This window comes from Triturus cristatus, chromosome 3_1 (assembly GCF_964204655.1).
Source record: "Triturus cristatus chromosome 3_1, aTriCri1.1, whole genome shotgun sequence".
NCBI lineage: Eukaryota > Metazoa > Chordata > Amphibia > Caudata > Salamandridae > Triturus > Triturus cristatus.
The window spans coordinates 521,320,865-521,347,183 of NC_140583.1; the positions used below are offsets into that span (position 1 = coordinate 521,320,865).

The following is a 26,319-nucleotide window of genomic DNA, read 5'->3' on the forward strand; positions in this document are numbered from 1 at the left end:
ACTTTAAGGATGTGGGCAAAGACGCTCCGGAAGTGAGATACTAGTTCCGGGTCTCGCGTGTGTGGATTCAGACGGGGGCGTGTAAGGGGGCGTGTCTGTGTATGTTCAGGGGCGTTCTCGCGGTAGGGCTGCCTGTTTGTTAAAGCAGCATAGTTGCGGGACAATAAAGTTGACTGAAGGGCATTGCGAAACGCCCAACGTTCTATACAGAAATAATTCAAAAGGGTCCCGGACCGCTATTAATCTCTAGAAAGATCTAATTATCCCAGTGTCCCTCACTATCAGATGTATACTGGTTAACAACGATCCTACTGCTGAGATGAAAGCCCACCTGCTGGAACGTGATCTGGGTTTGTATAGTCATGACCATATGTACTGTGTGCACAGTTGATGTTTACACGAACTTTCAGTGCCGGTGACACACATAATACAGAGTACTGTTCACATACTTAACGGTACACGGGATATTTGCTTTTGTGATCAGAGTTGTACAAGGGTAAAGCGTCCTTGTGTGTTGTGACAGTGTAGAGAAGCCTGTACAGATATGTACCGGAGAGTTTTACAAGGGTATAACGTCCTTGTGTGAGATGGCAGAGTATAAAGGCCTGTACAGATGTGTACTGGAGAGGGAAGAAAGAGGAATTGAGAAGAGACAGATTCAAGACCAGTGTTGTAATTCACTGGTTTCATTCAAGCCATTTTCAATTGTGTTCAAATACATAATGGTTTTTGCCTCAAACTTGGAAAGGAGACTATCAACATTAGCTCCATATACCCGCTTTAGGACAGTCCATTTGATATCATTGGGGCTATGTTGATGTTCAATGCAATGTGTTACCATCGGAGCAGTTAGAATCTTGCACTTAATTCTGGAACGGTGTTGGGTCATTCTTGTTTTAATAGCTTGGGTGGTTTTTCCAATATATGCCAGTGGGCAAGGGCACAGGGCGCAGTATATCACGTTATGGGTGTTGCAATTCGTAAATGGTTCATGTTTTATGAATTTGTTTCCATATACAAAGATGTCGCCCTCTATGGTACTCTGGCAAGATGTACAATTACCACACTTTCGGTGGCCTTTGATCGGTGGTAGGGATAACATAGTTCGAATTGGATTGATGTCACATTTCTTTGACGTGTTTGCGTGTACCAGTTTATCCTTAAGGCTTCTATTTTTCTTAAGTGCAAAGATTGGAGGGTTTCTTAATGGTTCTATCGATTTAACAGTTGTCCAGTTTTTTCGAACTATTTTTTTCATCTCATTTGTGCGTCCTGAGAAAGTAGTGACGCAAACCAGGGGTTTGTTGTTATCTCGTTCTTTCGATACCAAAAGGGATTCCCTGGGGATGTACCACGCCCTCTTCATTGCCCTCTTCAGTAATTTCTTTGGGTACTGTCTCTCAACCAGTTGTGTCATCAGTGCATTGGCGTTGTCAAAGTAGTCTTCCTTCTTCATGCAATTACGTTTAATACGTAAAAACTGACTGAAGGGCAGATTTTCTCGTAAATTTCTCTGATGGAAACTGGAGAAGTGCAATGTGGTGATTTTGTCTGTTTTCTTCTTATAGAGGGTTGTGTATAGTTGACCAGCCTCGTGTCGTATCAATAGATCCAAGAAGTTCATCTCCTCTTTATTGTGATTGACTGTAAATTGGATGTCTTTATTTCTATTGTTGATCCAGGTAACGAACTCCAAAAGTTGATCCAGTGCTCCTCGCCACAGCATGAACACATCATCAATATAACGGTACCACATTTTAATGTGGCCGTCATATGGATTGTTATTGTAGATCCATCTGTCTTCAAACAATGCCATAAACATTATGGCCATTTCAGGCGCGAAGGGACAACCCATTGCGGCTCCTTTGATTTGCAGGAATTGGATTCCGTTAAAGGTGAAAAAATTGTATTTTAAACAAATTTCCGCCAGCTGCCGGATGAAGGAGGTAGGGACATTGTGTGGACGTTCACGTTTGTCTAGGAAGAACTCAATAGCTTCTAGTCCTTGTTCCTGTGGGATGTTGGTATACAGACTAACGATGTCCAATGTGACTAGGTGTTCCTCTTGTTCATCAAAGGGATGACCTTCCAATAAGTTGATGGCTTGCGTCGTGTCCTTGATGTAACTCATGGTGTCTCTCACCAAAGGTTTTAGAAAGGTATCGACATACTTTGCTGGTCTTTCGAGTATGGAGTTGACTCCTGAAATTATTGGTCTTCCGGGAGGGTTTTCAATGTCTTTGTGAACTTTTGGGAGGACGTAAAGAAGAGGTGTTCTCGGATTATTATTGATCAGGTATAGTGCTTCTTTTTTTGATAGCCAACCCTCATCTTCTCCAATATTTACCAACGAAATGAGTTTTTGTTTGATTAAATTCACAAAATCCTCATCCGAACGTTTGTAGTGTTCCTCTTTGTTCAATTGACGTTCTACTTCCGTTTCATATTTTTCGCGGGGAAGAATGACAATGGCCCCGCCCTTGTCCGCAGGCTTGATAATGATTTCCTCATTCTTCATGAGTACTTCCAAGGCTGTTTTTTCATTTTTAGACAGATTCCATTTAGTGTAGATCTTCTTTTGGTCTAAATCACTCAGGTCTCTCATCACATTTTTTTCAAAAGTAAGTTGCTCCACAGGCATCAATTCCGCCGCAGGAAAAAACGTCAAGGGATTTTTTAGTCCCGAGTAATTGATGGTGATTTCTTCTTCTTGATTAAGGAAGAAGATTTTCAAACGCATTTTCCGGAATAGTTGTAGTATCTCCAACTTCATTTGGCCGATATCAGGTCTTACCGTAGGTATGAATGATAGGCCTTTATGAAGTAATGTTATTTCATCTTGTGACAGGGTATAGGTTGATAGGTTGAAGATAGGGTTCTTCTTTTCTACCATCTGTACACTCTCCTCCGTGTTGTGATCTCTCCTTGATATTGTTGGGGTGGTGGAGCTCGATTGTACCATTGTGTGGATCTTGTTCTTCCGGTTGGGCGTCTCTGGCCTCTCCCTTAAAAAGGTCTCGGTTGGAAAAACTGGCGTGGTTCGTTGTCTCTATTGCTCGTTGAAGGTTCAGAGTCACTTGAGTCTCCCGAGTAGGAAGATGCGTCGGAAAAAGTTATATATTGTCTCCTACTTCTTCCGCCATATGTGCGAAGCATACCCACATTTGTCTGTTGTTTGTAATAATCTTGTTCCAGATAAGGGTAAGTCTTTTTTTCGGAGAAGTTGTTAATATCTTTCTGCAATTTAGCTCTTTTAAAGTCCTCTGTGTTCTTTTTGAAGGTCTCGTTTTCTTTTTCCAACTTTATCAGGAGTGCCTGAGCGTCCTGCACGGTAGTGTTATTTTTAAATTCTTCCTCCAATTCTTTAATTAGGTCTAGTTCCAGAAGGGAAAGGCGTTCTGCGGTCTTTATAGAATGGAACATCCAGTCCCTAGAGCATTTTGTACCAATGTGGCTGAAGCCTTCAATATATTCGGCTTGGTCCACAAAAATCACCGGAACATTCTTTACCTGCAGTCCTGCAGGTATAGTCCCTGCTCGTAAGTGCTCTAGCAGTACTTCTCCATGAAGGGCAGTGCGTACTTGCTTCTTCTTTAAACGAGTAATCTTTTCCAGGTCTGACTGTTGGCCTGGTGTCGCTTGGTTATTACTCAAGTTGAATTTAGAAGGTCTCTTCAAAAGTTCCTCAATTTCATCCTCTCCAATTGTTAAAGTTTTTAATTCGGACATTTGTAAGGAGACCGTAAGTTCAAGTCTTTGTGATACTGGGATAACCAATTCAGAGTAATAAAAGTATACGTGTAATTGAAGAAGGGGGAATAGGAAAGAAGTGAGCGTCAGTCTGGCTCACTTATGCAACAAGAATGAGGAAGGAAGGAAGGAGCAAGGAACAGAATCTTGGAATGGAGATTTTGTGAGGAAGGAGGAATAATCTCCTGCCAGGGGTACCTAAAGTTTACCCAAACTAAAACTTCACAACTTTCCCTCGTAGGCATGCGCCTACTCTCAAAAGTTATATAAACAATAGGGGATTGATTCTTTTAAGGTAAACAGAGGTTGGAATCCAAAGACTAGTAACAACACATGATACCTCTGTCACCATAAATCAAATAGTCGGTTTCTTGCAGTGGATTTTTATTTTCCACTTCGTACATGTAATATTCATGAGCTATATTTCATATTTTTCATCAAGATCTGTTCAGTGCTGTACAACTTTAAATCGGATTACAAGAAACATTTAGAAACACTTAACAATAAAGACCAAATCGACAATTAGACAGTCATGTGCATCAACAATATTTACATGAAAAGACAAAGACAGTTCTAAATTCTACTTTTTTGAACAACAGAATGTAGAATATTCAACAAACGAGGGAAGTCCTACACATTTCGTATAAAGTACCCGGGACCTATTCTTTTTGTCCTCACAGACTAACAGTGTTTTTAAAGTGCCAAAGGGAGGAAGCCTCCAGAGAGTAGGAAACAGGTTTTCGACACTATACTTAGGTGGCTGGCAAATGTTTTTTAAGGACTTGACGTCGATATTGTTCCTTGGGGTTCTTTGTACGGCTTGCCTCCTCTAGAAACCAACGCGTTTCGACCTTCTATGCGGCACTTATTGTTGAAGGTCTTCATCAGGGTAAACACATGTTTGTGCGAAGGACTGGGTGTATCTAATGAAGAGAGATGGGGTGACCGTGTTATTATTATAGAAGCAAGGGTGGACTTTGTATTGACTATTTACACGTGTATTCACTGGTTAAAAACGTGGTTATCCGTACGTACCGTTGAAATGTCCTATAGGTGTCTGATATCTAAGTTTCTTACGGCTCCAGGGGTAGACGCTGTTGGGGTTCCGTGGGAAAGAGAGAAGGGGGGAGGAGGGGGAGAGAGAGGGGGAACCTCCAGACAATGGAGGTTGGAAAACCCGGTACCTGCGGGGAAAAGTGTGTTTTTACTATGCTGAATGAAAGTCTAAGCTGGCAAAGGGTGCTCAAAGTGCTTTCAGACTTGTGGTGGTGCATTACTAGCATTTCTTCGACCGGTCCATGCTTCGCGGGTGGGTTCACGTGACTATACTGTGATATGTGGCGTAAACCTGGCGTCATCTCATAAGTGAGGCAAGGAGGGAGGTATGGTGTTTTATTGGAACGAGTGCGCTCTCACATGGCGAGAGGCCAATAGGGTGCATGGTCTATGCTAATCCACCCAAACCACATGCTGTGGGAGAATGTTACTCCCAAACAAAAAACTCTCTCACGGTGCTCGGAGTGCGCATGCTATAGCGGGATCTGTACACTCGGTTTAGTGGCTGCTACAGGTCTACTTTGTGTGACTGGCATGCGGAGAGACATTTGTGCGGGGTATACGTGTGCTTCACCGAGGTCTGGGCTCTCGGTTTCTTAAGGGTACTACCGATAACAACAAACGCCTGGTTTGCGTCACTACTTTCTCAGGACGCACAAATGAGATGAAAAAAATAGTTCGAAAAAACTGGACAACTGTTAAATCGATAGAACCATTAAGAAACCCTCCAATCTTTGCACTTAAGAAAAATAGAAGCCTTAAGGATAAACTGGTACACGCAAACACGTCAAAGAAATGTGACATCAATCCAATTCTGTTGGAAAAACACACTCCCACTCTGGAAGGGTGGTGGTGTTCTTCCGGACACACTGTGGTAGCTTGGCTCGAGTGGTCAGGAATCAGGCACCGTGCTAAGCATACGTCATACCCATACAATAACCATGCGTGCATCCGTTCCAAAAACGACTCTACACCGTAAAAATTATGAAAATATCTTTCTTTATCTTCTTTTTCTCTCAGTTGCTGATTGGATGAATAAATAACAATCACAATATACAAACTTTTTAGATAGTGCAGGTCAAATAAATACTGGCTTAATGATTCAATAAATAGGGGTGATCATAAATAATGAAGGCATAAATATAAGTGCAATACATACAGGCAATTAAATATTCTGAGGCAATAAATACTGTAAACCAATAAATATTGTGCATCAATAAATACTGTGGACCAATAAATACAGTGAATCAATAAATAGGTTAAATACAATAAATACAGTGCCCCTAATAAATACTTAAAAGCTGACAGTGACACTCATAGAATCAGATCACTTTTGAATTCCTAAGGGCTGATTTGGCCCAGGCACAGCTTGTGGGGATGTGGAAGGCTTGAGGGTGTCTACTCCCTCGCTTGGACAAGGCTGAGGCCTAAACTGAGGTAGATCAAGGGGGGAATACCAGAGACCTGGCTCTCTCCCTCCACACAACCTCTCTAGATTAGTCCCAGCTCACCCCTGGCACAGTCAGGTTGGTTCCAGCACCTCCCTAGCCCCTTAGAGCAGTCTCTCAGGTCTCCACAGGGCCTTAGGCGCCCTCTACTCCACTTACTGCCCTTTTTCTGATGCTCCGACGCCGCTGGAGTCGTGTCGACGCCGTGAGGCGGTTCCGGTTCGATGTCGGCGGCCTCGGCACAATGTCAGTTCTTGACGACGCCGGTAGGCGGCTCCGGTTCGATGTCGGCGGCCTCGGCTCGATCTCGACCTCCGATTCGATGGCGTCGGGCAGTCTTTACTCGATGTCGACTTCGGGCGGCTCCGGTCCGATGGCGACCTCAACTTCGATGACGTCGGCCGGCCTTGACTCGATGTCGACTTCCGGCGGCTCCGGAGTGCGATCCTCACTCCCGACCTCCGGTGCTCCTCTCCTTAGGTTTCCGGCGACTCCGGAGTGCGACCTCCACTCCCGACCTCCGGCACGATTCTCTCAGGTTCCGGCGACTCCGGAGTGCGATCCTCACTCCCGACCTCCGGTACACTTCACCTTGGTCTCCGACGACTCCGGAGGGCGGACTTCACTCCTCCCATGACGCCGCTCACTCGACCTCGGGTGACTTCCTACTCGACCTCTGGTACTCCTCACGACCTCTGACGGCGCCCTCTCTCGACCTCTGGCGGCTCCGGGTACGACGTCCGCTTTCCAGTCGGCGCCGCTTCTCCACCTCGGGCTCCAGGTCTCAGGCTACTCGACGTCGGACTCCAGGGAAACCAGTTTCCAGGTCAGGATCTTGCTGTTCTCTGTTTCTAAGGCCTGTTCCTGCTGTCCAGGTCCTTAGGATGGTTTTTCTTGCTTCTTCCCACACAGGGCTCCAGGCTGGGCTCAGGCAGTAGGGACTAGTATCAAGGGTGGGTTTATGGACCCCACTCCAGGCACAAGTTTCCACCCCTGCTGCCTCACTCCTTCCTCCTTCAGGTTTCTGCTGCTCACTCCTCACCAGTCAGGTGCCAACTGCCAGCTCCAACTGCCAACTCTCTGTCTTAGCTTCCCAACATTCTAAACCGCCTCCAACTGTCACAGGGCTCTGGAATGTTCTGGAAGGTGCTAGTAGGTTCCAGTGGATGCTGGTGATGTCACAGGTGGCCACCATTTTGTGCTCCAGGCCCTCAGACAGAAGTTTCAGGGGTAGCTAAAATGGCTGCCTGAATCTGCAGCAACACGAAAAAGTCTGGTGGTTCCCAAAAAGGAAAAATTCAAACAGGGTTTGAGGCAAAAGTGGGACAAAATAAATAATGATGAGGAGGGACCACCCAAAGGGCTGACAGGTCTAACACGCGTCCCCCCCAGCTGAAAGTGGGGAGAGCTACCCAACCCCTTGGGAGTTCTCATCACTAAGGCGGAAATACCTTGAGAGACCGTCTGCATTGGCGTGGTCCACTCCAGGCCGATGTTCCACCTGAAAGTCCATTCCCTGTAGGGCAATAGACCACCTCAACAACTTGGGATTCTCCCCCTTCATTTGCATCAGTCAACGAAGGGGTCTGTGGTCGGTCTGAACTAGGAAGTGCGAGCCAAACAGGTATGGCCGCAACTTCTTCAGAGCCCATACCACTGCAAAGGCTTCACGCTCTATTGCACTCCACTTCTGTTCCCTGGGAAGTAGTCTCCGGGATAGGAAGACCACGGGTTGATCCAGACCCTCTTCGTTGAGTTGCGATAACACTGCCCCAATGCCATGTTCTGATGCATCTGTCTGGACAATGAACTCCTTGGAAAAGTCTGGGGCCCTTAAGACCGGGGCCTCGCACATGGCTTTCTTCAATTTCTCAAAGGCTTGCTGACAAGCCTCCGTCCAGACTACCCGTCGAGGTTGTTTCTTGGACGTGAGCTCCGTGAGGGGGGGCTACGATGGTACCGTACCCCTTCACGAAGCGGCGGTAGTATCCCGTGAGGCCCAAAAATGCTCGAACCTCCGTCTGTGTCTTGGGGGGATCCCAGGCCATGATGGCCTCGATCTTCGCCTGGAGGGGTTGCACCGCTCCCCTACCCACCAAGTGTCCAAGGTACACTACCGACCCCTGCCCGATCTGGCACTTGCTGGCCTTGATCGTCAATCCAGCTTGTCTCAGGGCCTGGAGAACAGCTTGCAGGTGACGCAAGTGATCCTCCCAGCTGTTACTGAAGACGGCTATGTCATCCAGATAAGCAGCAGAGAAACTCTCCATTCCGGTGAGGATCTGGTTTACCAGGCGCTGAAACGTGGCAGGTGCGTTCTTGAGCCCAAAGGGCATCACACAGAACTGGTAGTGGCCATTGGGCGTGGAGAAGGCTGACCTTTCCCTTGCTCCATCAGTCAAAGAGATCTGCCAGTACCCTGAAGTAAGGTCAAAGGTACTTAGATATTGGGCAGCTCCCAGCCGGTCAATCAATTCATCCGCCCTAGGGATCGGATGAGCATCAGTTTTGGTCACTGAATTCAGTCCCCGATAGTCCACACAGAACCTCAGTTCTGGTTGGGCACCCGGTGGTGCAGCTTTTGGTACTAACACCACCGGACTGGACCAGGGGCTGCTAGAAGGTTCGATCACTCCTAGCTCCAGCATCTTAGTGACTTCACTATGAATGCTGGCCTTCACCTTGTCTGACATCCGGTAGATCTTGGACTTCACAGGTGGGCTGTCTCCTGTGTCCACGTCATGGACGCACAGGTGAGTCCTACCCGGGACAAGGGAGAACAACGAAGAGTACTGCCCCAGGACCTGGCGACAGTCCTCCTGCTGTTCAGGAGTTAGAGATGGGGAGAGAATCACTCCCTCCACCGACCCATCCTTCTCTTGAGACGCAAACAAATCGGGGAGAGGCTCGCTTTCCACGTCCTCTCCTCCGTCAGTCACCATCATCAAGATGACTTCGGGCCTCTCGTGGTGGGGTTTGAGGCGGTTAGCATGCAGCACCCGCAGGGGCTGACGAGGGGTCTTCAGGTCCACCAAGTAGGTAGCCTTACCCTTCTTCTCCAACACCTCAAAGGGTCCTGACCAGCGATCCTGGAGGGCGCTAAGCTCTCCTGGTTCGATCACCCACACCTTCTGGCCAGGCTCCAACTCCACCGGGTGAGCATTGTGGTCATACCACGCCTTCATCACTGCTTGGCTGGCTTCCAAGTTGTCAGAAGCTTGCTTCCACAACTTAGCCATTTGGCTCCGGAAGGCCAGCATGTAGCTCACCACATCCTGGGGAAGCTTTCTGGGAGTTCTTTCCCATCCGTCTCTCACCAGGTTGAGAGGTCCACGTACAGGGTGCCCATACAGAAGCTCGAAGGGGCTGAAGCCCACTCCCTTCTGTGGCACTTCCCTGTAGGAAAAAAGTAAACAGGGTAGGAGGACGTCCCATTTCCTCCGCAGGCTTTCAGGCAGACTTCTGATCATGCCTTTCAAGGTTTTGTTAAACCTCTCCACCAGACCATTTGTCTGGGGGTGGTAAGGAGTGGTGAACCGGTATGTCACTCCACACTCCTTCCACATGGCCCGCATGTACGCTGACATGAAGTTGGTCCCCCTGTCGGACACAACTTCCTTGGGAAAACCCACTCGGGTAAAGATTCCCATCAGGGCCCTAGCCACAACAGGTGCTGTTATGGTCCTCAGAGGTATTGCCTCTGGGTACCGTGTGGCATGATCCACCAGAACCAGGATAAACCTGTGACCAGCTGTAGTCGGCGGATCTAACGGACCCACAATGTCGATGCCCACCCTTTCAAAGGGGGTGCTAACGACAGGAAGTGGTTCCAGGGGAGCTTTCAGCTTCACCCCTGTTTTCCCACTGGCTTGGCAAGACACACATGTCCGGCAGTAGGTATCGGACGACACTTTCATCTGAGGCCAATAAAAGTGTGGGACAAGACGGGCGAAGGTCTTGTCTTGCCCCAGGTGTCCTGCCAATGGTATCTCGTGAGCCAACTCCAGAAGGAAGGCTCGATAACGTTGAGGGACTACCAAGGCTCGTGACGATCCATGTAGGGGTGCCTTGGGTTCACTGTAGAGGAGGCCATCCTCCCAGTAAACACTGTAGTTCCCTTCAACGTTCCCTGCTGCCTGGGCTTCGGCCTGTCGCCTCAGCCCCTCAAGGGTAGGGCACTCCCTCTGGCCCTGGCAGAATTCCTCCCTGGACGGGCCTCCCTCCACGTGCCACTCGGCCGGGATGGGTAGGTCCTCCAGGTTGGTAACGTCCCCCACCGCAGACTCCTGGTCCACCACCTCCGGTGGCCTATCCGTCCTACGGGGTGGGGACGCAGAGGCAGGCTCCTCCTGTCCTCGGTTCTTCCCTTGACTGGCAGCTGGCTGGGCCTTTGTTCCAGGCTCCAGCCGAAATGAACTCCCTCTTCGGGTAGTCGCGGACCTTGTACTAATACAGGCCCAGTCAGGTGTACCCAGCATCTCAGTGTGAGTCCGGTATTCCACCTCCTTCCAAGCGTTGTGCTCCATGTCATTCCCCAGCAGACAATCGACTGGCACGGCAGGGCTTACGGCAACTCGAAGTGAACCTGCAACCCCCCCCCCCATTCAAAGGGAGCCTCGGGCACTGGATAGTGACCTGTTCTGCCGTCAGCCATCGCGGCTGGGTGGAGTACATCGGGAATTACCTGCTCTGGAGACACCAGTTGGCTACGCACCATAGTCATACTGGCTTCTGTGTCTCTCAGAGCCTCCCCTCTTTGGCCGTTGATGGTGACCCACTGCCCATACTTTGCGGTATTTGCGGGCACCTGGATCTTAGGAACCATCTCCCGTTCTCCCAGGGACACTAAAGTGACACCCGCCCACTCCCTTCCCTTAGTTAAGGGCATCTCCTCCCCGAGCACTACACTAGCTACTCCGGGGGTCTTTCCTCCAATGGGAGGGGGTGGTCGTTTCAAGCACTTCGGATCTCCTTTATAGTGTCCAACGCCACCGCACTCATAGCAATGGACAACCCTTGGCTGCTGACTCTGGCCAGGATTAGGATTTCTGGGTGGGTTAGCCCTAGGGGTGAATCCTGTTCCCTTCCCTTGGAAGTTATTTTGGGGGCCTTTGGAGAACTCCTTTTTCTTTTCCCCTCCCTCCTTCTTCTGGGGGGCGCCCTGTCCGGCCTTTTGAGTATCCCCTCCAGTCCCCCTTGTGGACACCCGGGTACTAGCCCAAATGTCCGCCTCCTCAGCAAGCTTCCGGGGACTGGTCAGCTTGCTATCCACCAGGTGTTGCCGCAGTTCAGGGAAACATTTCTCGAGCAGGTGTTCCTTCAGTACTAGGTCAAACAACCCCTCGTAGTTCCTCACTTCACTGCCCTGAATCCAACCCTCAAGGGCCTTCTTTGCATAGTCCAGGAAGTCCACCCAATTCTGTGTGCCCAGTTTGTGACTACCCCTGAACTTCTGTCTGTACTTTTCGGGTGTTAGTCCAAACTTCCTTATGAGCGCCAGTTTCATGGTGGGGTAGTGGGTCTGCTCATCCTCTTCGAGGGCCAATAAAGCATCCCTACCAGCTGGAGGCATGTACTTGTACAATCCCCCTCCCCAGTACTTCTCTGGAACCCCATGGGCCCTCAACGAGACCTCATAGGCCGCTAGCCACTTGGCGATATCATCACCCACCCCATAGCTAGCTACTATGTCCTTTGGCAGGTAGGGTTTGGGTTCCCTGGTGTACTCTCTTTCTTGGTCTTTGCTGCCACCGTTAGGTACAGGGTGTGCCCCGATTCTCAGGATCTGAAGATCTATTTCTTTCAGCCTTATCTCATGAGCCATCCTCTGTTCCTCTTTCTCTTTCTCCAGCGTTGCTAAGTCCCATGTGAGCTGTCTTTTCTCCCTCCGGTCTGTTAACTCCACTTCAGACAAGCCACCGCTAGAGGCACTGCTGCCCTTCCTGGAAATGGTTCTGGGCCCCGCTGACAGGTTCCCCACCTCAGGTTGGTACATACCAGCTCCCTCACTGTCGGGCTCTCTATCCCTGTCCTCCTCCTCAGCCTTGCTTTCTCGGCGTGCCTCCCCCCAAGCCCTTAAGCTGGTTTGGAGTGCACCCTTCTTTGCTCCTGGGGGACAATACACCCCCTCCCGCTGGCAAAACTCCCTGAGTTGGGCCACAGTGTACGTTTCTAGATTTTCTAGTACAAACTCCATCTCGCCCACTCAGGTTAGAGGACAGGTTTTGTGCAGTAACTATGCAGGGGGGTACCTTTAATAATACCTCCTCCCACCACCAGAGTAAATTTGGAAAAAACAAAAACCCACAATTAGGAAGGCCGCTTTGAGAAAACTCCCGGTGTAGGCCTATGGACTACCCACAGTTATTGTTGAGTATACGTAGGCACAGCTCTATCCCACCACTGAACACCAATTATGTTGGAAAAACACACTCCCACTCTGGAAGGGTGGTGGTGTTCTTCCGGACACACTGTGGTAGCTTGGCTCGAGTGGTCAGGAATCAGGCACCGTGCTAAGCATACGTCATACCCATACAATAACCATGCGTGCATCCGTTCCAAAAACGACTCTACACCGTAAAAATTATGAAAATATCTTTCTTTATCTTCTTTTTCTCTCAGTTGCTGATTGGATGAATAAATAACAATCACAATATACAAACTTTTTAGATAGTGCAGGTCAAATAAATACTGGCTTAATGATTCAATAAATAGGGGTGATCATAAATAATGAAGGCATAAATATAAGTGCAATACATACAGGCAATTAAATATTCTGAGGCAATAAATACTGTAAACCAATAAATATTGTGCATCAATAAATACTGTGGACCAATAAATACAGTGAAGCAATAAATGGGTTAAATACAATAAATACAGTGCCCCTAATAAATACTTAAAAGCTGACAGTGACACTCATAGAATCAGATCACTTTTGAATTCCTAAGGGCTGATTTGGCCCAGGCACAGCTTGTGGGGATGTGGAAGGCTTGAGGGTGTCTACTCCCTGGCTTGGACAAGGCTGAGGCCTAAACTGAGGTAGATCAAGGGGGGAATACCAGAGACCTGGCTCTCTCCCTCCACACAACCTCTCTAGATTAGTCCCAGCTCACCCCTGGCACAGTCAGGTTGGTTCCAGCACCTCCCTAGCCCCTTAGAGCAGTCTCTCAGGTCTCCACAGGGCCTTAGGCGCCCTCTACTCCACTTACTGCCCTTTTTCTGATGCTCCGACGCCGCTGGAGTCGTGTCGACGCCGTGAGGCGGTTCCGGTTCGATGTCGGCGGCCTCGGCACAATGTCAGTTCTTGACGACGCCGGTAGGCGGCTCTGGTTCGATGTCGGCGGCCTCGGCTCGATCTCGACCTCCGATTCGATGGCGTCGGGCAGTCTTTACTCGATGTCGACTTCGGGCGGCTCCGGTCCGATGGCGACCTCAACTTCGATGACGTCGGCCGGCCTTGACTCGATGTCGACTTCCGGCGGCTCCGGAGTGCGACCTCCACTCCCGACCTCCGGCACGATTCTCTCAGGTTCCGGCGACTCCGGAGTGCGATCCTCACTCCCGACCTCCGGTACACTTCACCTTGGTCTCCGACGACTCCGGAGGGCGGACTTCACTCCTCCCATGACGCCGCTCACTCGACCTCGGGTGACTTCCTCCTCGACCTCTGGTACTCCTCACGACCTCTGACGGCGCCCTCTCTCGACCTCTGGCGGCTCCGGGTACGACGTCCGCTTTCCAGTCGGCGCCGCTTCTCCACCTCGGGCTCCAGGTCTCAGGCTACTCGACGTCGGACTCCAGGGAAACCAGTTTCCAGGTCAGGATCTTGCTGTTCTCTGTTTCTAAGGCCTGTTCCTGCTGTCCAGGTCCTTAGGATGGTTTTTCTTGCTTCTTCCCACACAAGGCTCCAGGCTGGGCTCAGTCTGTAGGGACTAGTATCAAGGGTGGGTTTATGGACCCCACTCCAGGCACAAGTTTCCACCCCTGCTGCCTCACTCCTTCCTCCTTCAGGTTTCTGCTGCTCACTCCTCACCAGTCAGGTGCCAACTGCCAGCTCCAACTGCCAACTCTCTGTCTTAGGTTCCCAACATTCTAAACCGCCTCCAACTGTCACAGGGCTCTGGAATGTTCTGGAAGGTGCTAGTAGGTTCCAGTGGATGCTGGTGATGTCACAGGTGGCCACCATTTTGTGCTCCAGGCCCTCAGACAGAAGTTTCAGGGGTAGCTAAAATGGCTCCCTGAATCTGCAGCAACACGAAAAAGTCTGGTGGTTCCCAAAAAGGAAAAATTCAAACAGGGTTTGAGGCAAAAGTGGGACAAAATAAATAATGATGAGGAGGGACCACCCAAAGGGCTGACAGGTCTAACAAATTCGAACTATGTTATCCCTACCACCGATCAAAGGCCACCGAAAGTGTGGTAATTGTACATCTTGCCAGAGTACCATAGAGGGCGACATCTTTGTATATGGAAACAAATTCATAAAACATGAACCATTTACGAATTGCAACACCCATAACGTGATATACTGCGCCCTGTGCCCTTGCCCACTGGCATATATTGGAAAAACAACCCAAGCTATTAAAACAAGAATGACCCAACACCGTTCCAGAATTAAGCGCAAGATTCTAACTGCACCGATGGTAACACATTGCATTGAACATCAACATAGCCCCAATGATATCAAATGGACTGTCCTAAAGCGGGTATATGGAGCTAATGTTGATAGTCTCCTTTCCAAGTTTGAGGCAAAAACCATTATGTATTTGAACACAATTGAAAATGGCTTGAATGAAACCAGTGAATTACAACACTGGTCTTGAATCTGTCTCTTCTCAATTCCTCTTTCTTCCCTCTCCAGTACACATCTGTACAGGCCTTTATACTCTGCCATCTCACACAAGGACGTTATACCCTTGTAAAACTCTGAAATATAGCTCATGAATATTACATGTACGAAGTGGAAAATAAAAATCCACTGCAAGAAACCGACTATTTGATTTATGGTGACAGAGGTATCATGTGTTGTTACTATAGCTGTCTTCAGTGGCACCTGGGAGGACCATCTGCAACACCTCCAGGAGGTCTTGCAGGCGCTGCAACGTGCTGGCCTAACAATTAAAGCCAGCAAGTGCCAGATTGGACAGGGATCTGTCGTGTACCTGGGACACCTGGTGGGCGGAGGTAAGGTGCAACCCCTCCAGGCCAAAATAGAGACCATCTTGGCTTGGGAGCCCCCCAAGACCCAAACAGAGGTCCGAGCTTTCCTCGACCTCACTGGGTATTACCGCCGGTTCGTCAAGGGATATGGTACCATCGTGACCCCCTTGACGGAATCGACCTCGAAGAAGCAACCTCGTAAGGTCATATGGACAGCTGCATGCCAAGAAGCCTTTGACACGCTGAAACATGCGATGTGTACCGCTCCAGTACTAGCAACACCGGATTTCAGCAAAGAATTTATTGTGCAGACCGACGCCTCAGAGCACGGCATAGGTGCGGTGCTCTCGCAACTCAACACCGAGGGCCAAGATCAACCAGTGGCCTTCATATCCAGGAGACTCCTCCCTCGGGAACGGCGATGGAGCACCATTGAGATAGAAGCCTTCGCGGTAGTCTGGGCTCTGAAGAAGTTGAGGCCATACCTCTTTGGAACTCACTTCCTCATTCAGACCGACCACCGCCCCCTTCGCTGGCTCATGCAGATGAGAGGCGAAAACCCCAAGTTGTTGAGGTGGTCCATTTCCCTACAGGGGATGGACTTTCGGGTGGAACATCGGCCCGGAGTTGACCACGCCAATGCTGACGGTCTCTCCAGGTTTTTCCGCCTTAGCGATGAGAACTCCGTAGAGGTTGGGTAGCTCTCCCCTCTTTCGGCTGGGGGGACGCGTGTTGGACCTGTCAGCCCTAGGGTGGTCTCCCCATCTATTTTTGATCGTGCCTCATTTTTTCCACCGTCATTTTGATGTTGGACTTAGGTCTCCGGGCGCCTTTTCATTGCCAATCAGTGTTAAGGTGCAGGTGCTCCCTTCTCCCAAGATGGCTGCCACAGGCCCCTGCTACTGCGGAGTGGTCTTCATTAGTAGCACCCTAGCTGCCAGGAGCTGGCTGGAACCCCACAACAATGTTGCGACACCAGCCCGCCTTTTTTGTCCCATAGGTAGAATGGGGAAGCTCCCGGAGTGTGCTGGAACCTTCTAGAAGGGAGGTGTGGTTTTTACTTTTGCCGCCTTGGCTAGAGGTCACCTGACCTAGGGATACATAAGTGAGGGAGGGAACTTTTTCTAGTCAGTTGGCCAGTGGGGTAAAGCAGAGCTGGAGAACCCACGCAGGAGTGTAGGCGGTAGGGCCTAGCCAGGGACTTATGCCTCTGAGAGTGACAGGATTTAGGTGCTGCCTCTTAAGTGAGTGAGGGATCCTGTGAAACCCACTGATCTTGCCCAGCAGTAGGAGGACCCAGGGAACCTCTGCCCAGCCTGACTAGGAAGGACCTAGTCGCCAACTCACTCCCTACCCCCCTGTAACAGAACCCCTTAAGGGCGCCAGATACATCTGCGCCATCAAGACTTTCCAGAGCAAACTACTTGCCGGAACTGAATGCTGAGACTGTGTGTCCAGATTGAACCTTGAAACTACCTACCTAACCCATTCTGGTATCGCTGAGGATCAACCAGGTCTTAGCGCTGTGACCCCTGCGCTCCCTGACCTAGCCTGGGATCCCCGGCAGCGTGCTCCGTCAAGCGCGGAGCCCCCCAGCTTAATTTGAGCCCCCCCCTGTGGCGTGGAGGCTGAAGCACGCTCACCGTTGCGGCCCGGAGGCCGGAAGAGTGCCCCTCATCGTTGCGAGGCCCGAGGAGAAGCCCGGGGCCCTGTCGCTGCCGTCGCAGCTGTGGTGAAGGTGCGCGAGGCCGTGGCCGGCCCCCCGTCGCAACAGGATCACCTGCGGACTTCGGAGTCGGTGTGGACGCCTTCCCGACGTCGAGCAAGGTAAGCCCGGAGGCTTGGGACTGACCCCGGTGCGCCCCCTACAGGCTGGGAGCCACACCGCACCCTGAGCCCGGGTTCCCTCTCCGTGGGAGTCCCCTGGTCACCCCGACAGAGAGACCCCTCCGAGGGATTCGCCCTTGTTCCCCACTGACTATCCCGGAACTTTGTGTCTCCCGAACTGCACCGGAGTACGAGAGGCTCGCTCCGTGCGACTCGTTGTGCTCCGTGAACTGCTCCGTTCTGAAGTACTCATTGCTACTGATTACGAGTAGCGCGATGTTCTAAATGCTCCGTTCTGAAGTATACATGGCTATTGATTAAGAGTAGCGCTATGTTCTAAATGCTCCGTTCTGAAGTATACCTTGCTATTGGTTACTGATTACGAGTAGCGTTATGTTCTAATGCTCTGCTCTGGAGGTGTTCGTCAGATTTGTCCCAAGGTAGCAGTAGGCCCGCGAGGTCTGCCCTGGGTCCCTGCACACCCCCAGGAGTAGCGCTACATTCCCCAAACCCTACCACGGGGAGTAAAATATACGAGGTACTGGTGAATATCATACTGGTGAATATCCTACTGGTGAATATCCTACTGGTGAATATCCTACTGGTGAATATCCTACTGGTGAATATCCTACTGGTGAATATCCTACTGGTGAATATCATACTGGTGAATATGGTGCTGGCGGATCAAACGCTGACATAAGTGAATTGCCATTATCATCTCCATAACTGACTTTATATCTCATGAAGTGCATATATATGTTTTGACTTGCCTTGTTATCCCATGAATTGCATTTATCTCGAACTGCTTGGATAAACTTGAGTTATTTGCATAAATCTCTACAGTGTGGCGTCCCTTATTGTGTGCGTTCCTTGCTTCAGTGGATGTGCGTGTTGTATGGTCGCTTTACAAACAAGCCTTTGGGTGCCCAGCCGCTCGTGTCACGTTACCCCCTTAGGGCCTGGAGACCCCAGGTCTTACAGTATGTCATTGTGTTTACAACATGAACCTCATGAAGAGAAGGATCATAGTATGTGAGCGAAGAAGGGCTACAAACAGAGTTAAGGATCAGCTGACATACTGCAGTAACATGCAGGCAATGTATTATCATAGATTTAAAATAGCACACAAAAACAAGGACTGATCACTAGCAAGCTAATGGTTTATCAGCACGCATTTACATGATATGCAGTCTGCAAATTAAAGAGATCTCAGAAAATACAAACGATCACAAAGGGAACCAAGAAATAGCTGGAGACCAAGTTGTTCCTCTTCAGTGGACACGGATCATTTCACTAACACAAATTACAGCCTGTGGAGCTCAGGGGATCCACAACATGCAAACTCACTACAGAAACATACTCCTGCTGTGAAAACAAAACGCAAAGTTGTATTGTTGGAGCTCAAAAAGGCATTGGGGATCTCATAGAGCACATGCCATATCAACAAGGTGTAGTGGAGCATTCCAAGCTTGAGAGAAAAAATAGAGGTAGGGACCAAGAGTCTATGGTAAATCAGTGGATTCCACAAAAAAGGTGGTCTGGGGAAGCACCGGGTCCCCAACAACATATACAATTATTCAAGAGAGTAATCATACCATGAGAATGGTGCTGCGTGGTCTGGATAAGCGGGGTGAGAATCATGGGTGAGTCAGATGTCACCACCGCTATGAAATAAACCAAGAGAGTGAGAGAGATGGGAAATGTAGCTCAGCACTTCCGGTTAGCTTGAGCACTTAGCACACTACAAGAACCAACAACACAGGGAAGAAGAAAGGTAACAGCATGCAGAATAATGCAACATGGAGAAGAAAACCTCAAGTAGCTAGCGGGCCAGCATTCAGCCACAGGAGAGAGCGGCTAAAGGGAGCTTCATGCAATGGTGTTCGTGCTGTTCAGCCTGATTAAACTGTGCCACATCCAAAAACACTGCTAACAGCAGGACACTGACGAATTTGTTTATTCTCCGTCAAAGCAAAATGTGATAGTGCATAAAATGTAAACATCTGCAAAATAATGTGCACGGACTCAAAACGTAAAGGACACAGAAAAACAGAAAACATGCCTATGGCTGAAGCTGGTTGACTCACAGAACCAAATGACTCAATGAACTTGACCCACAGCCGCTAACCGTATTTGTTTTGCATTGCTTCGTTTTGTTGTTGTGTTGACTTGAGCTTTGAAGACAGCATACTTTCAAGCAACAACCAATGGCTTACATTGTATTTGTAAATTAAGCTAATCTTCTGAAGTTTTTTTATTCATGTTACAGGCTCAGTGAGCAATGAGGGTGAATGCAGAAGTTTGAAGGGGCGGCATGTTAAAGGCAGCATCTCAAACTTCCCTCTTCACATGGCAGTGGCATGTCGTGCCCAAGATAGGACTGATGCCTCAAAGTGGTGAGGGTATTGTGTTGGCAACCTTGGTTCATGAAGAGGAGTGGGAAGGCTCCATCTATGCGGCTTCAAATATTCAGGCAGAGCAAAATGGGAAACATTTGGGAACTGTAAAATAGTAGATTTAGAGAATAATTCAGAAATATAATGTCCCATACAGTGTAGGGCGTTATAACCAGGGGAAATCTAAATTAATTTTTAGCTTACAAAACCGGAAGAATTAACTTGCATGCATCAGATTCTTGAGAGGAGATACAACAGAGTTGCCAAACTGTGCAGGTGGGACTTGGAAATGGGAGATCACTGTAAAAGCAGGACCGAGGGAGAATTTGGTGTACGACTCAGGCAGGCAGTAGCAGACAGAAGGAACCAAGCCATGATTAACGGTGAAGACAAGAAAGTTGTGGGGAGATGAGGGAGGGGGAATAAAATTGGGTCCTAGACATCAGTTAAAGAGAATTCGAAGGATGTGTTTTGTGTGGCCATCCCTTTTATTTTACAGGCAAGTATTAAAAGGGTGAGAAGCAAATAAGAGAAACAAGAGGGGTAGAATGGTTCCACGGTTTCTCTACCTTACAGGCAAGGCAAGCTTTATTGGATACATTAACAGAAAAATATGACCCTGATGACAACATATTAAAATCTCTCTAATCTTACAACATATAAGTTGTTTAGATAAGAACAGATAACTGTTAAAAGTAATAATATAGAGGGTATTCTCTGAAATAAGTGAATTAAGCTTGCTGGCCAGTGAAGCCATGGAACATATGTTCAGAAGAATTATCAAATATTTTGTTGCCATATAGCTCTACGGACAAGAGAAGGGGTCTTGAATAGATGTCTCCCTTTTACTGGTAACAAGATGAGAAGTGTCACAGTAGGAGGGATGGTGCAAGGCAATGTTTATCTTCTTGGACTGTCTCTATATCTAAAGGTCTAAGAATAAGTTGGACATAATTCTATACACTTTTCATAGTTCTGAAATTTTACTAGAATGCCTTAGATTTCCAAACATTTATGGTTGAATTAATAGGCTATTGTGATGTTCCATATAAATGCAACTGTACAGTTTTTCTGGAGCTCTTTTGGACTCATTGATACTGTAGTTTTCAAAATCGCAAATTATTTTCACACCTTCTCCCCCAAAATCGAAAATGTAAATAGTTCATAAACTTAACATCCATTTAGTGCCTAAAACAGGCCATGGAAGAAGGGATACTTAATACAGGGTCTTTCATAAATTCACAACATGTCACGCTTGTCACAAGCGTTAATACTGTAGTAACATCAACGCTGGGTACTCGGGGCAGACTGGAGAAGTTGGATCAACCACCAAGCACGGCTCTGACTGCAGTTTCAGTGGAGTGGACAGAAGGAGACTGGGAACTTAACTGAGAACAGAGACCGAATTCACATCTGCAACAAAACCTTAGCAATGGTAGTGACTTTCAATTACCAACCTATATATAGACTAATTGCATACAAAGACAATAGGGAAAACTGCATTATCAGCTTCTTAAATGCATAAACAGGTTCATAAAGGGTAATCAAAATATCAAATGGAGGAAAGAATCAAAAGTCTAGTTCAAATGAATAACTCTTACCAGCCACTTGGAGAAACTGCTACTGCTAGTGTTGGACACTGCCCATCAGACATGCAGATTTCAACATCAAATACCAAGGCTCTCTCATCTGGGAAATCTACAAGCGTCTTTCCGCCGTCGACTTCATATTTGGTCCACCCTACCTGCCAAGACCATTCTTGTGGCATGGCTTGGAGTTCACACTGCAGAAGATCATTAGCTGCCTCCAAGTAGGGTAAACTCTGCTTTTGAGCTAGAATCTGAAAGTGTTCTTCTATGTTCTTTCCATACATCTTTGGCAACTGTAACTCCACATCTGGGACCAAGGAAGTCTCTTTGCCCCATAGATCATGCTTTTGGAGATGTTTCATACTTTTCTGAATCTGGTCTTCTGCGTATTGAGCTTCTTCACCACGGAAAACTTGCTCATGAAGACCTTTGGATAGCATCTGAATATTCAGTGGGTTCATCCTCTGTTGGCTGCTGCAAGAATCAACACATTCGTTTTGTGGTGAGTTTAAACAAGTATCTGAAAGACGTCTTAGGGTGCTCCATTTCTTTAATGAAGACAGCAGCAACTTCTTCTCAAATAAGCTGATCATTGTTATCAGGCTATAATAATTTTGCAAATATGAAGAGTGTTTTGCTCATTGTCTTTGGTTGGTTCCGCCTGAAAGAAAAAAAAAGGTTGAATTATTATACAGCTTTATTTGATGTGTTTAAACCCTGCTTTTCAACCTGATCTCATTAAGAATACAGATTATGATGAGCACAACAAATATCAAAGTACTTAGATATAACTAACAACGCCTACAAGAGAGCTATTGGCTTTGTAATGATTTTTAGCCGTGGGGCTGCTGTCACCATGGATGAATGTAAACAAAAATAAAGCGCATGCCATAGTGCATGTTGGACCTAGCCCTCTGTGCAGTTCACCACAGACTTTTGTCTTACCTTGCTGAACCAGTGTTTTTTTGGCTTTTAGGACTCTGCACTTTTGCCCTCCTAATAAGTGGTAAAGTGCTTGTGCTCTCTCCCTTAAACATGTTAAATTGGCTTACACCCAATCGGCACATTTCATTTACGTGTAAGTCCCTAGTAAAATGGTTCCACATGTACCCTGGGTCTGGAAATTAAATGCTATTAGTGGGCCTGCAGCACTGATTGTGCCACCCACCTAAGTAGTCCTTTAAAACATGTCTCAGGCCTGCCGCTGCAGCCTATAGTACAGTTTTAAACTGCCATTTCGACCTGGCAAAAAACCTTCTGCCAGGCCTAAACCTTTCTTTTTAATAACCATAGAGTAGTCCCTTAACAAGCCCATGGGGCACAGTGTAGGGTTTTTAAAAAGTTGGACATGTCCTGGTCGTGAAAAACAAAATTTGTTTTCCTCTACTGTGAGGCCTACCACTCTCATCGATAACACTGGGTTGCTACAGTTCATTTAATAAGTTCTGACTTTTGATTGGGAACAGGTGAATATTTCATGTTTGGTGTCTGAGAAACTGTAATTATAAATGCTCATTAATGGTAAAGTCAGATTTTAAGGGACAATTTTGAAAATTTGCAATTTTCCTGCTCTAACCATTTAGTTCCTGCAGCCTGTTTCTGGGTCACATGACTGATTGTAGCTGGCAGTCGGACTTTGATTTTTCCTCCCAGACAGCAAAACAATAGAGGGAGTAGAGGTATCTGGATGGGCCATTAACTGGCAGGATGGGGGCGGAGCTGAGCATAGCACCACTTGCAACTGAATAGGCTGTGCCCTGCCTTCACACAAGGATTTGTCCCATTGAATTGTTCATGCAGCCAGATTGGAGCCAGGGCAAGGGAGGCATGAAACTTCAAGTATTTCAAAAGGAATTCTCTGAAAACGTCTCCTACATCAAAGAAGGCCCCAGATATAAATATTGGATACTCAGATCCAACTCTTCAATACATTCCTGGACCTGTTGCTACTACAAAAGAAGGGCTGCTGTGCTGCTCTATTTCAAGAAAGGCTGCTAAACTGCTGCCCTGCAACTCTGCTGCCCTGCTTTCTGAGAAGGAAGACTGAACCTGCAACCTTCATCCCAGGCTGAAGTGACTCTAAGGGTCGGCTTACTGAATTCCTGTTCTGAGCTACAAGGACATAACAAGCTCCAGAGGCTCCTTGCAACTGCCCAGCTGAACTGCTGCCTGGACCTGCCTGAGCCCTGCACGAGTGAGTTCCTGACACCCCCCTCTTACAAAAAGGTGCCCCTCAGGTCCTGTACTGTTGGTGGAATCAGGCAAGCTTCTCTTCAAACAAAAGGAGAAATCCTGAAGTTCAGGGCTCTTTGCGACCATGAATGGGCCTGTTTGTGCCAATATCTTTCTGCCCATACCGCCCACCAACGAGAAGCTCTGCGGAACCTGACTCTTTGCGCCCCAGCGACCATCAGTGATGCTTGGCAACGTGATAGCTGCACTTCGTGCTACATCGTTGACAGTTTGCAAAAAAAGAGACTCAAAGAAAAAAGCACTAGTGGACTGCATTGAAGAAAGCCCAAGCAGCTGCAAGGAGATTTTCTTGATTGTCAAGGATTTCACTTCACCCTCAATCATTCTGTGACAACCTATCCAACTTCTTCCACAGCAAAATCTCAAAAATCTACAGCAACTTCGCACACCGACCAAACCCCTGAGAACTTGTTGCTAACCTACCCGCCACCAACCAAGAAGGCCACCTGACCGAAAGGACAACCCTCTCAGAAACAACACATAGGCAATCATGCAGACATCACCAATCAGCACCACCCTCACCCACATCACCAACACGTCCATCACATCTGCCACTTTCCTGGATGAATGGAAACTCAATGCCATCCTCAAGCTAACCTGAATCAACTGAGCAACTTCTGACCCATCTCATCACTTCCCTAGTCAGCTAAACTGATTGAGAAGGCCATCAGCAAGTATAGGAAAGTCACCCTTTTTGGCCTGATCACCCCGCATTTTTCGACTGATGGTTACTGACTCTGAAAGTGCTCCGGCCTCTGCCAACCAGGCCGAGGGCCAGTGCTTTGGCCTCTTAAAGTATCTGGTATTTGGTATCATTCTAACTGACTAAGACCAGCTACCTGTAATTCCCTAGTATATGGTAGGGCATGTAGGTTTTGAGTCCCAGTGGACTTAATGCACTTACATGTACAGTGTTGTGGTGCCCCATGCCATTTTAAAGCCAGTTCCGCCTTGGCAGCTGGTTTTAAAATTAAACTTTGCCCAAATTCAACTTTAAAATTAAAAGTACTTCCAAAGTCCAAAACTACCTTTTTATTACATATAGGTTACCTCCAAGGTCTGCACTAGTTGCCCCAAGGGTAGGGTGCATTGTAATAAAAAGCAGGGAGAGTATAAGATATGTTTTATATGCCCAGGTAGGGAAAACAGCCTGTGAGAAGCTGGCTTGGTATATGGTTTACACTTATGTAAGTGCGCACCTTGCACTAATCCAGACAACCCTCATGGTGATTTTAGTGGTCTTAGACAACCTTAGGAAGTTCTCAGTGGTAGCTGTGGAGAGCAGCCTTCAGGCTTAGACCAGAAGGAGTGTAAATAAGCTTGTTTTACCAGAACATAACTCACTAAGACATACAGATATATCCTAGCCGGAGAAATGCACAATTTACACATTACATTTCAATAGAAACAGGTAAGCAGCACGTAATACACAGTGGTCACCAGGGCGGGGGGGGGGCAGTGGTACCAAGGGCGGGGGGGGGGGGGCAAACCATGTACTAAAATAGTGGTATGCGAACCACGATCCAAGTCAAGATTCTGTCCAGAGGATGCAGAAATGCCCGGGACCCAAGGAACCGCCCAAGGTAAGTAACCAGGAGCCCCACGGAGGTTGTGTGCAGAGTGGGAACACAACCGCGATTTCATTTCAAGTCAATGGGTAGGTCGCAGTTGCAATTTTACAGAAGAAGGACCCTTCCCAGTGGACCCTGAAGAAACCCCGTGGAAGACAGAATGTTGGAGAGCCACCCCACCCGTGGATACCTTAGGAACCAGGATACCTGCCCCAGGGAAGCCAGGTGAGTAGGTGTGCAGTGGCATTGGAAACTGCCGTCAAACTCAATGGAGGACTTCAGGAAGATGCCACTGCTGGAGAATGTGAAAGTGTCTGGTAGAACCCAAAGTTGGATTTAAGATGAGAGGTACCTGCAAGCAGAGGGGACAGAGTCTATGCCACTTGAAAGTGATCAGGTGACCTGGAAGACGAACGCTCACCAAAGTCGGTGTTGCAGGAGAGGTGGTGGTGAGCTTGGAGCTGCAGAGGTGAGGACCAGGCTATGCTGTGGAAGACCAGGAGCCGTTCACAAGCTGTGCCACGTCGAATGTCGAGAGTTGAGGGGCCTTGGCAAATGAAGGCAAAGCGGAAAGTGAAGAAGGTGCAGTGTCGGGACTAGCAAAGTCCAGGTGACTCACCACAAGCAGGGGAGTCAGGGCAGGCCCAGAGCAATCAGGGGAGCCCAAAGAATTCAAAGATGACCCTCAAGTGGACTGTGATGAGATCTCAGAGAACGCAGAGAAATCCAACATGGCCGCCGGGTCGCCCGCAACAGGAAGTAGTGGTGGCGGTCTAGCTGTTGGATCGTCGTGTGCCGGAATCACGGGACAGGAAGAAGAAAAGGGCTGGCGATCTCCGGAGAGGGGACTCTGCAGGGAGGAGACGCGGCGCACAGGGCGAGAGGAGACAACGACGAACGCGCCATCCACGAAGGAGGACACCCCGCGGGACGTGCTGGAGAGAGACAATCAAGAGGGAAGAACCACGAGGACAGAGGAAGACCTCCTCTTAAAAGCGAGCGAGACCGGCCCTCCAGCAGAGGAGAAGGAGGCGAGATCGTGGAGGCAGGCAAGTGGCCTTTCCTCCCTCCTTTTTGTTTAAGAAGTGGTGGGCGGGACGGAGGACCACAACAGACGGAGCACAGTAAAACTTCCCTCACCCTAGGCACTGCACCGCTAGGGACATTGGTGGTGCGCACATCCCTAACCCCCTTGCAGCGTACAAACAGACAAGTGACTAAAGTCCCTTTATCTTTGTTTTCTTTTCTTTTTCTTGTGCCTCATCTCGGC

General features: G+C 48.3%; 1 protein-coding gene across 4 annotated transcripts in view; it reads right to left on the bottom strand.

Annotated features, from left to right (window-relative positions):
* POLG (DNA polymerase gamma, catalytic subunit) overlaps positions 1-26,319 on the bottom strand; it is an 862,381-nt gene that overhangs the window by 759,275 nt on the left and 76,787 nt on the right. For all 4 annotated transcript variants that reach the window (XM_085644442.1, XM_085644444.1, XM_085644443.1 and 1 more), the window contains one exon: positions 21,238-21,886. In XM_085644442.1, the coding sequence (XP_085500568.1) occupies positions 21,238-21,818 (581 nt within the window). In that variant the 5' untranslated portion in view covers positions 21,819-21,886. The remainder of the gene's footprint in view (positions 1-21,237; positions 21,887-26,319) is intronic.